At 44.9% G+C, this 12,065-nt stretch overlaps 2 protein-coding genes across 2 annotated transcripts; both read right to left on the reverse strand.

Moving 5' to 3' along the window:
* Positions 1-1,217: 1,217 nt before the first annotated feature.
* Positions 1,218-5,477, reverse strand: LOC133359028 (dynein heavy chain-like). Its single transcript, XM_061577399.1, has 3 exons — positions 5,473-5,477; positions 1,735-3,364; positions 1,218-1,271 (listed from the first exon to the last, which is right to left on the reverse strand). Exons 1-2 carry the CDS (start codon positions 5,475-5,477, stop codon positions 2,014-2,016), a joined length of 1,356 nt encoding a protein of 451 aa, XP_061433383.1. The 3' UTR covers positions 1,218-1,271; positions 1,735-2,013.
* On the reverse strand, positions 5,295-11,435 carry LOC133359234 (uncharacterized). The gene is made up of 5 exons (XM_061577696.1): positions 11,370-11,435; positions 8,222-8,726; positions 7,408-7,503; positions 6,394-6,513; positions 5,295-5,564 (listed from the first exon to the last, which is right to left on the reverse strand). The coding sequence occupies exons 2-5, from the start codon at positions 8,724-8,726 to the stop codon at positions 5,509-5,511; spliced, it is 777 nt and encodes a 258-aa protein (XP_061433680.1). The 5' UTR covers positions 11,370-11,435; the 3' UTR covers positions 5,295-5,508.
* Between the last annotated feature and the right edge of the window lie 630 nt (positions 11,436-12,065).

Consider the following 12,065-nt stretch of genomic DNA (forward strand, 5'->3'; position numbering starts at 1 on the left):
CGTTCAGTGTGTAATCGTCAATTTCATTAATCACACTGTTCTCAGGGGAGATGACCGTTTTGGCTGAAGGGGAGCCAACAGCGTACACTCCGGTGTTATCAATGTCTCCCAGTCTCTGCACGGACAACAGCAGCTCCCGGCTCAAGCCGCTGAACAGCGCGAGCAGCACGTCCACCAGGCCTCCCAGGGTCACGTCGCCTGGGGAGGAAGCGGCGGCGTCGTCCCAGCACGGCATCCCAGCGTCGTGGGGCTCGGCACCCTGCAGGGCCTTCACCACCTGCCGCAGCACGGCGTAGAAGCCGAAGGGCAGGCGGTCGCGTGCCGTGGCCAGCAGCTCGGCACGCACGAGGCCGTCCCTGACGCAGGCGCGCAGGACCCCGTAGTCCCGGATGCCCAGCTCTGAGTCCATGGCCCGGGCCACCTCCGCGTTCACGCCCTGCGCCTCCAGCCACGCCGGGAAGTCCCCGCTCGGCTCAAGTATTGGGGAGGCCACTGCACACGCCATCCTGATGGGACATGGTTAATATTCAGGCTTTATCTAAAAATGTTTTTAAAACTGACATTTATGTATCTAAATACATTTTCCAAAATGTATATTTCCTCGGCCTAAAAATAAAAAAAATTCAATCAATTTCTCAGTTCTGGTATTGTTCCTTCAAACTTCTAAACTTGCAGCTGTCACTCGCCTCACGAAAAAGACAGGCCTCGACTCTGAGGTTCCAAATAACTATCGCTCAATCTCCAATCCACCTATCCTATCCAAGGTCCTCGAACACGTGGTTGCCTTGCAGTGAAACCAACATCTGTACTCTCATGACTTGCTCAGCACTCCCAGGTCTCTAGGTTTGTGTTCTTTTGGCGATCGGGCTTTTGTTAGCGTGGCACCCCAAGCTATGGAACGCTTTTCCACTTGAAATCAGGGCAATCAGAGTCGGTAGATAGATTGAAGTCTGCTTTGAAAACCCCATCTCTTTAAAGTGGCCTTCCCTCTCTCGTCTGGTCGGTTGCCCCTGCTTCTGTTTTTGGTTCCTGCATTCCATGTAATGAGCATTGGGATCCGAGGATGGAATGGCACAATAATACATTTGAATAATTATAACCATCATCATCATCTTATCTTTGTTTTAATATCCTAAGCCAGTCTTTGTTTTAATATCCTAAGTCTCGCAGGAATACGACGCTGTACTGAACATTCGTGTTACTATAAACAACACTTACCTGAAGGAGCCTCAAAGAACGAATGCCGTTTGGACCTGAAGGGTTTCAAATTCCTGAAAAGAGGGATTTGACAAACTATGAGGGGCCGTCCATAAATGACGTCACGCACCTAGGGGAGGGGGGGGGGTCAGACATGTGTGACGATGTGTGACGATGGGGGGGGGGGGGGGGTTTGAGAAATGTGACGTCACATCAAAATGCGCAACTTTAGACAACACGTTCTACTCAATTAAATAGACTTTCTAATAAATGTTGTATCCTACAACATCAGAGTGCAGCGCCACATTAAATACGCACTACAATGACTATAGTTGAAAGCGATTTGAAGCATGTTTTATTTGGGGGGGGGGGCAGAGCTTTGTGACGTCATATTTGACGGAGGGTCTGACTTTTTGTGACGAAGAGGGGGGGGGGGGGGTCAAAAATCGTCCAAAATCGCGTGACGTCATTTATGGACAGCCTCTTAACACCTCATTGAGATCAATCGCCTACGAGCACATTGCGGGTTATGTTTACCCAGGTCGTGTAGCTGACGATGACGATGCTCTTCTTGCTGTTGTCGTTGATATCGATGTCGCTGATGGTGACACCGATGATGCTGTTGTTGTAGTTGATGATGCTGTAGTTGATGATGTTGTAGTTGATGGTGCTGTAGCAGATAATGGTGTTGTAGTTGATGTTGCTGTAGTTGATGGTGCTGTAGATGATGATGTTGTAGTTGATGATATTGTAGTTGATGATGCTGTTGTTGTAGTTGACGATGTTGCCGTAGATGATGATGCAGTTGATGGTGCTTTAGCAGATAATGCTGTTGTCGTTGATGATGTTGTAGTTGATGATGCTGTAGATGATGATGTTGTAGTTGATGATATTGTAGTTGATGGTGCTGTAGATGATGTTGTAGTTGATGATGCTGTAGTTGATGATGTTGTAGTTGATGGTGCTGTAGTTGATGGTGCTGTAGTTGATGGTGCTGTAGTTGATGATGTTGTAGTTGATGGTGCTGTAGATGATGATGTTGTAGTTGATGATGCTGTAGTTGATGATGTTGTAGTTGATGGTGCTGTAGATGATGATGTTGTAGTTGATGATGCTGTAGATGATGATGTTGTAGTTGATGGTGCTGTAGATGATGATGTTGTAGTTTATGATGCTGTAGATGATGATGTTGTAGTTGATGATGCTGTAGATGATGATGTTGTAGTTGATGATGCTGTAGATGATGATGTTGTAGTTGATGGTGCTGTAGATGATGATGTTGTAGTTGATGGTGCTGTAGATGATGATGTTGTAGTTGATGATGCTGTAGTTGATGATGTTGTAGTTGATGATGTTGTAGTTGATGATGTTGTAGTTGATGGTGCTGTAGATGATGATGTTGTAGTTGATGATGTTGTAGTTGATGATGTTGTAGTTGATGATGTTGTAGTTGATGGTGTTGTAGATGATGGTGTTGTAGTTGATGATGTTGTAGTTGATGATGTTGTAGTTGATGATGTTGTAGTTGATGATGCTGTAGATGATGATGTTGTAGTTGATGGTGCTGTAGATGATGATGTTGTAGTTGATGATGCTGTAGTTGATGATGCTGTAGTTGATGATGCTGTAGATGATGATGCTGTAGTTGATGATGTTGTAGTTGATGGTGCTGTAGATGATGATGTTGTAGATGATGATGTTGTAGTTGATGGTGTTGTAGTTGATGATGCTGTAGATGATGATGTTGTAGTTGATGGTGCTGTAGATAATGCTGTTGTAGTTGATGATGTTGTAGTTGATGATGTTGTAGCTGATGGTGCTGTAGTTGATGTTGCTGCAGTTGATGTTGTAGTTGATGATGCTGTAGATGATGGTGCTGTAGCTGATGGTGCTGTAGCTGATGATGTTGTAGTTGATGATGTTGTAGTTGATGTTGCTGTAGCTGATGATTATACTGATGATGCTGTAGTTGATGTTGCTGTAGCTGATGATGATACTGATGATCTTGTAGTTGATGGTGCTGGAAATGATGTTGTAGTTGCTGTACCTGATGATGATGATGTTGCAGTTGATGGTGCTGTCGCTGCTGATGATGATGATGTCGCTGCTGATGATGATGATGTTGTTACCGGTGGCGCTCGTACAGCAGTGCACTGTCCCTTTAAAGCTAGGGACCGCGGAGATTTGCCCAAAACCAGAGGCCCCTGCAGTTTGACCAAACCAACCCAGAATGTGCCAGATCTCAAAAGCCAAGCAGGTGTTCAGCCTGGATAGTAATTGGATGGGCGATCACAGTACATACAATTGGTGATCTGATCCCATCTGTGAAGGATGTGATCCCTGCCATGCAATACCCCGGCGTCTACAAACTACATAAAATTCGTGATCTGATTCCATCTGTGAAGGATGTGATCCCTGACATGCAATACCCCGGCGTCTACAAACTAAGCTGTGTCTGCGGCAGAAGTTACATTGGGGAAACTAAGTGACATGTCTCGGACCGTGTTCGTGAACGCAAGGCAGATCTGAAACACGGTAGGACCAATACCTCGGCCGTGGCTGATCATTTGTTTAATGCGGTGGGCTCACACGAAATTGATTTCTCTAAGACGAAGGTACTTTGCAAACCCACTGGCTATCAACAAAGATTCGTTCATGAAGCCATCCATATATACAGACACAGACACAATTTCAACCGAGAAGATGGGTACACACTTATCAATCATTGGAAGGGCGCTATCAACCAGTTTAAGTCACAACTGGCTGTGATGTTCCCATCCTGCCAGCTTCCAGTGTTAGTTGTTATTTTCGGCTCTACGATTTGACATGAACAGGTTACATGTCTCACACTAACACAGCCACCTTCACTTAAGAGGTTGCGGCTCTGCGATCTGCCATTAACATGCTAATCTCTCACATGTTTGTTTTTCAATGCAGACACTTTTCAAATTTGACGTGCTCAATAAACGTGGATGGTCTCCTTTCGATGTTTAATTTTCTTTATGCAAGCCACCCACTTTTATTCAGCACATCAAATTTGATTGTGTGGTCAAATAAACGTATTATCTACTTTTTTGAGTGCAACTAAAACTAGTTTTTTTACCTTAATATTCTTTTTGGCATGGAGATCAAACTGATATATTAAGATATGCTATATGCCAAGGCGTGTCCTTAAATGTCTTTGCACAAAAATGCATTTTGAAGAACTAAACGTTTATTCCTCAAAGGGAGCGGTCTCTTGCATTTGCGTGCACCTTGATCTTGTTGATTTGTGTTATGGTTGTCGCGTTATGTTTACCAGTTCCATTGACACCACTCACACCCAATCCAACATCATGTGCTGATGAGACACATCCTGAGTATGATTGCATGTCTTGCAATCAATGTTGCTGAAATTATACACTCTGAAAAGGCTGATGGGGGGGGGGGGTAATATTTGTTTTTAAATGTGAAGATCATACGGATACATAAACGAGACATACTATTGCAATGTGGCACGGTAGAATTAGTGACATTTAAATCGATTGTGCGTGCATGAACCTAACCTCACCAATCGCAGGCAATGTCACACGATAACCAATCAATGCAAAGTGTATATTCCGTAGTCGCTGCACGTTAAATCGCATCGATTACAGTACAATGGAATACGAGCGTAGATTTTCAGTGTGGGATTCAGCATGGAGTCGAGCATGGTATTGGAACTATTATTTATATTCCTGTTCCGCAACTCCCAAGGTGGGTAAGCACACGCCCAGGAAAATCTCATTTGGGGGCGACTCACCTACATGACAATAATTTAGGCCTTCATATTCACCGATTCATTCTGTCGCTTTCCAGAGCAACGCTCGGCTTCACCAATAATAGGCAAGGCGTGGTGGTGCTCTACCGTCATGGGCTATGGGGAAAAAAAAAACACTGGCTACACATTAAATGTCTGCACGGAAATGCATTGCAGAACTGTCGTTTCCTAAAAGGGACCGGTAGCATGCAATTTGTGTGCACATTGATCTTGGTGTGACAGTAAATGTTTGATGTTTACCGGTGGCATGAACACGTGCAAGTCTTGTACAAAATTCCACAACCAAAAGGGGTTATTATTGGGAGTAATGCTTTTATTTAAACACAACTGCATAGTTAGTATACGTTACACATCACCATGCAAACTTTATACAGGAACACATTTCATCATTAACACCTATAATTCAATGTGGGTGCCCCAAGTGAGTTTTTAAATGATAATTATGCGAGGCGGCTGGGTAGTTGAGCTGGCTGCACGGCATGGGTTCAAATCCAGGTTGTATCCACTCATGATTAAAATCGGGTTCCCAAGTATCGCGAGTTGGTGGTCTCAGTCTGGTCACCAATAACTGCAGGCAAAAAAAATCAATCATCAAATTGTGTTCTGCACTTAAATTGGCTAAATTAAAATTAGCTTTTGACTGTCAGTGGAAATATGAAAGGGAAAGTGCTCCCTACCCTCTACTGTGTGGACCATCGGTCACAGGAAGGGATTTTATCTGCTTAAACTGGGCAATCTCTGGCAAAGGTTTCTACTTGTATGCTTCGCGCAAAACAACCGTCGCATTTTTTGCGCCGGTAATTTTTTTGCTTAAGGCCTGTGCGTGCGCTGGTGAGCTTTTAAGTGATGACTCCGTGAGAAGCAGCTGTTGCAAATATCACACCGGTACGGCCTCTCTCCCGTGTGCACGCGGACGTGCGACTTCAAGCTCCCGCTGCAGACGAAGCTCTGGTTGCAGAACCTGCACCGGTACGGCTTCTCCCCCGTGTGCGTGCGCATGTGGACCTTCAGATTGCAAGACTGCGCAAAGGACCGGTTGCACATCTTGCAGTGGTACGGCTTCTCTCCCGTGTGTATGCGATGGTGGTACTTCAGAAGCGAGACCCACGCAAAGCTCTTCTTGCACACCGTGCACTGGTATGGCTTATTCACCGACTTAGCAGTCACATTCAATTTTGGCGAACGGGAAGTCGCACCCATTAACATATAAAGTTGGTTGTCCGATGCATCGGGCTCATCAGCAGCAGGAACTTGCCCATCGATTGGAAAATCCTCTATACCATTCGGGCATTCTTGTTGCCCGATGACGTGTCGAGTCTTTAGGGGATTGGATATAAACAATTCACCCGGGGACATGTCTTGCATCTCTTCTGCTTTAAAGTTTATTTGCATTTTACCTCCAGTCCTCTGATGCGGATTCTGATGCTGCAGCTGTGAACATGAACCAACGTTGTCACCGTTTGAAGAAACCACATCTTGTATGATGAACCCTGAATCCTCTTCAATGCCACAAGCACCTTTGATGGGAGAAAACCATAAACATGCGTCATTAACCCTTTGCTGTTCCGGTGACGTACTGAATAAAAACTGATGGTGTACGTGGGCGTCGTCAAAAAAAGTGGGCTTAGGCAGTACACTCCGCTAAAGCGGATAAGGGCCATTGGTCGAGACTAAAAAGAGCGGCAGCCAAAGGAGGGAGCACGTCCGAGATGACGTCCACCATGGAGATGCAGCAATTAAATAATCTCGTGTGCAAAAGCCTTCATCCAGAAGTGGATTGATCATGGCTAATGATGATGAACTACAAACATACCTATATGACTGCAAATATTTCCGTGATATTTAAGCGAAGGGAAAAATGTCAAACTTGGGCTTCGATTAGCATGGTTGGCTAAGTACGATGGTGGAAGAATTTCAACATACAGGTAGTCCTCTTACGATGGAGATGCGTTATGACGACCCCAACGTAAGTCAAAAATATCGTAAGTCGAAGATGGCCTAGCCTACCCAGGAGTCTTATAGAATGGTGATAATCTAGCAAAACAGAGCAATTTACAGTACCGTATAAACTATATACTGTATGTATTTATTAATTACAATACTGTATTGCACAGTAAAATGTAAAATAAAAAAACAAGGTAAATTCTGAGCCTACCTATATGAACTGAAATTTAATAGAAAGTTTTTTCAGGAAACAATCCTATCTGCATCACACAAGGCGGGAGATGCGTACATCCCGGCAGCGTCCCAACGTACAGTATCGTACCTCGTACGCTGCTGCGTTTTCCTGGCGCGCGAAATTTGAAATATTTTACAATTTTGTCGTATCGTTATCGCAAGATCGAAATATCGTAAGTCGGACCATCGTAACTCGGGGACTATCTGTACATACACAAAGAATTTGGCTTTACCTTCAAGGGCCTCCAATTTTATTGAAGACGATGCCTCCACAGCGTCCGCAGCGTCCGCGCCTCCCATGTCTGAAATTAAGTTTTCTCCATCCTCGTCTGCATAAAATCACAATGCACCAGGAGCTTAATTTCCCAAAAGTAAGCATTCCTTTACATATTAATGCCAGATGTGATATCAAATAATGAAATGTACAGATGTGTTGCTAAATCCATACACCACATAGAGTAAAACCTCTCAAACCCAGACTCGAGTAACCTATAATTTGGAGTAAGTCAAAGGCTACTTTAAATCACCACTGATAAATTAACAAAAAAACTACAAATAGAACAACTCTGACCGTAACACTGTTTGTGCACTAATTAAGTTAATTTAGTAGGAAATGGTGTGCGTATGTGCACTGGTCATTCTAAAGCTGAGTAATTGTCTATGCTAGGTGTACTCTTGTTTTTGAACTTTAAAAGTACATTTTGTAAATAAACAAAATGTAAAGCCTGTCGTAAAATATCTTCAGCCTTCCACATCCAGTGAACCACATCCTTCCACCTCTGCTTCGCAGTGATGCCGATTGCGTGTGTTGCGATCAAAACGTCGTGATATTTTTAGAAATGTTTCTATCTACGTGGTTTCCTGCAGTCACGAAAGCTTTAAGTCAAGATTCATGAAGTTATTGTTATTTCAATATATTCAATGTTAATTGATTGTAAATGTAGTTAAATTAAGCCATGTATTATTTTGGTTGTAGTTTGCCAGATATCCGCTGTAACTGAAAAGGTTATTTCCCCAAATAGTCTGGTTTTGAGAGGATCTAATTACCGTTTGTTGTGTAATCATTAATTTCATTCATCGCAATGTTCTCAGGATGGCCAACCCAAGTGGCTGAAGGCGAGCCAGCAGGACACGTTCTCTTGTTATCAATGTTTCCCATCCTCCGTACAGACAACAGCAGCTCCCGACTCAAGCCGCTGAACAGCGCGAGCAGCACGTCCACCAGGCCTCCCAGCATCACATCGCCAGGGGAGGAAGCGGCGGCGTCGTCCCAGCACGGCGTCCCAGCGTCGTGGGGCTCGGCATCCTGCAGGGCCTTCACCACCTGCCGCAGCACGGCGTAGAAGCCAAAGGGCAGGCGGTCGCGCGCCGTGGCCAGTAGCTCGGCCCGCACGAGGCCGTCTCCGACGCAGGCACACAGGACCCCGTAGTCCCGGATGCCCAGCTCCGAGTCCATGGCCCGGGCCACTTCCGCGTTCACGCCCTGCGTCTCCAGCCATGTCGGGAAGTCCCTGCTTTGCTCCAGCAGCGGGGAGGCCACTGCGCACGCCATCTGGGACACCAACGTTAATTCAAAGGGATTCTTTACTCAAGTGAGCAATTGACGGCATTCATTTCCTCTGGCAGCAAGTAGGCGAAGGTGTAAATCCACATTCAAATGGCAGGGGCTGAAAAATTACATTCTAACCAGTAGTTACTATTTAAGTGTCTGAAACTAATGTCCATGCAAATGCAGGGCAAGAATATCAGTCCACTGTCTGTAACCTCTAAACCCTAACTTTAACTTCTAATCCTAAGTCCTAACTCTAACCTCTAATCCAAGCTCTTAATTCCTAATCCTAACCCGTAACTTAAACCCTAACTCTTTACTCTAAACCACGATATCAAACCCCCTAATCTTACAAAAAAAACTGGGTACTTGTCTGGAATTTGGTGCTATTGTGCTAATCTTATGCAACAAGGGAAGCAACATCTCCCTGCATATTTCAATGACTGAATTGAAGAGGACCACTTGCAACCTAAGGACTGTGATTGGACAAAAAAAATATCTGGTCTATACTGCAATTGAATAAAACCTCTAGGGCAGGGGTCTCCAATCTCGGGGCCGTGGATTGGTACCGGTCCGTGGCCTGTTAGAAACTGGGCCGCACAGCAGGAAGTGAGCGGTGAGTCCGCGCGTGGCCCGCCCATTATTTTATTTACCAATCCATCCGCGCCCTCTTTCCCGCACTGCGCACTTGTCTCGGTCACAGTTTTGGTAAGCCCACAAGCTAACCTTAGCCAAAATGAGTAATAAACAAACGTCGCTGGAGAGCTTCTTTGAAAAGGGGGAAAGACCCAATGATGAACCCCCCCCCCCCCCCCCGGTCCGTGAAAAAAATTGTCTTGCACGAAACCAGTCCCTGGTGCCAAAAAGGTTGGGGACAACTGCTCTAGGGGACATTTATTACTCCTTACGTTAATAAACTGGCCTCAGGGTAGCCACTTGTGAGATACAATAAACCGGGACAGAATATATCACAATACCAGAAGAGAAAACTGCATGTAAATGTATTATCTTAAGTAGTGCACTTTGCAAATTACAAAGACTGAGACCCTACACTAGGAGGCCGATCCTGGAAAACCAGGATAGGTGGCAACCCTTCCTTTTCCTGGTGACATTGAGGTCAGAGCATGCAGCTCCCGAGAGGAGCGTTTTGAGTGTAAATCCGTGTTGAGTAGGCCTAACCGTCCCTCCGAAGTGGATCAAATAAGTACAGTGCCACTTTGTGAGAAAGCTACAGTTTTCTGGGCTGTGGAAGGATCCTGTCATGGTAATGTGGAATTTCCAACACTGGCTAGGGACCGCCAATGGCGATGAGCACTGCCCCCATTGCGTTGTTTGAGCAGAGGCAATGTGATGTTTACACAAGTCCTTTTCATACTCTTTGGTTCTTTCGGTAAAGTCACGTAGGTATAAAATAAATAAAATCACGACGTTTCGGGCGCAACACAAGCGTCCGTCATCAGGTGGGACAACCACAGCAAGAAACATTTGCTGAAGTGGGCAAAAGGGCTTCTGTAACAAGAGGCTATATAGGTAAGAGAGGGGGGAAGAGCCAGGTAGGAGAGATACTGCTGGATCCACTGCTGGATAAGGACCCTGCACGCCGTGCAGGCCGGGGGTTATTTGACCATACCTCACAACGCCAGTGAGGGTTTGTGAAAACGGGGGGTACATAGACGTTGGAGCATAGGTGAAGTACAACAGTGGTTTTGTTACAGTGCCCTGACCTAAACTAAGCTACCGGAGAAACTAATTTTTTTTTTATTTTACCGGGTAAAGCCCACTGAGCAAAATAGCTCTTTTGAGCTAGCCACAAATAATAGCTTAATGAAGAAGTGCCTTATCACGTGGACATTTATAGCAGCCAAATACGGTACTATAAACGCTTGTTGATTCTAAATGTGGAGGGGTAAACCCGGAGGACCCGGAGAAAAATCTACGCGACTACAGGAAGAGAGATTCCGCAAACTCCAAATATACAGCAGCAGGCACCGTCAGGGTCGGGGATGGAACCCACGACCTCCTGTATACCAGGTGAGGTAGTCAACATCTCCCAGCCACCGTGATGATGATGAGAGAGAGACACGCAAACTCCAAATACACAGCAGCAGCAGGCATTGTCAGAGTCGGAATCGAACCCACGACCTCCTGTATACCAGGCGAGGTAGTTAACATCTCGCTATCAGGGCACCCGGTGGTTTCGTCACAGGCTGCACATTTAGACATCTTGCAACGTAACCATATAAAGATTATAAATGCCGGCAGCCCGAGTTTGATTCCAGGGCACGGCTCAGTCAGTGGCGATCGATATTAGAACCGCAACCACGTGGGCCCTGCCCTTGCACCAAACCCACGCATTGACCAGCGTGGTGAAGTATGGACAAACACCCCCCCTCCCCCAAACCACCATTCAGCAGTAGATTGCGACAGCCAGCACGGAATAATTATTGTTGCGACATTAATTCGCAATTCAAGTCCATCATGTTGACGTCTACCAACTGTGCTGCAATGCGTAGTCGGAATGACCGTGGTGAAAAATAACGTAAGCGTCGCGAACAAACACGACATCAGCATGTATAATGAGTGTATAGCGACACTTATTTAACGATAATTATTATTATTTTGCACAAATAATGAACTCCGAGTTACTTTGTCGTCGAAGATTGGTGATGGGTGGGTGCCCGGAGCGCGCAGGTTGACCGCTGTGTCGCCACCAGCTGATTCAACGCGTTAAGGGACCGTAGCGATTTACCGTCGAAAAAAGTAAATTACAAAAAAAAGCAAGCCGGCAAAACCACTCTATTGTGTGAGCAAGCTCAGTTGGTATGCGAATACTGTACGTTATCTACCATCGTTGTGATACATCGATAATCCATGCAAATTGATCTCGTGAAAATTATTATTATTATTATGTAGACAGTTTGAGACATGTACATGTCGAATAACATACACATTCTTAATTTTTTTAATATTACACTATTGAAATGAAATGTCAAATAATTATTAATACACTCCTTTAAAATAGGTTTTTTTTTTTTAAACAACGGTTTTATTTCTCTTCTTGGTTCTTTCGGTAAAGTCACGTTGTGGCCGAAACGTCGTGAGAATGATATTTTATTATGTTTTATTTGTATTATTTTCCTTCTACGTGACTTTACCGAAAGAACCAAGAAGATGAATCCCTGCAGTCACGAAAGCTTTAAATCGAAACGGTTTTACTAACAACTTCGTTTAACTCACGGTCGAGAGTACGTCAATGGTGCCTGCTTTTTGTGCGAGCCGATTCCACCGTTTAGGGACCGCGGCGTTTTTTACCTACACAAAAAATATAAATAATTAAGCGTC

Source organism: Lethenteron reissneri, chromosome 64 (genome assembly GCF_015708825.2).
Source record: "Lethenteron reissneri isolate LAM-NWPU_2019-01 chromosome 64, ASM1570882v1, whole genome shotgun sequence".
Lineage (NCBI taxonomy): Eukaryota > Metazoa > Chordata > Hyperoartia > Petromyzontiformes > Petromyzontidae > Lethenteron > Lethenteron reissneri.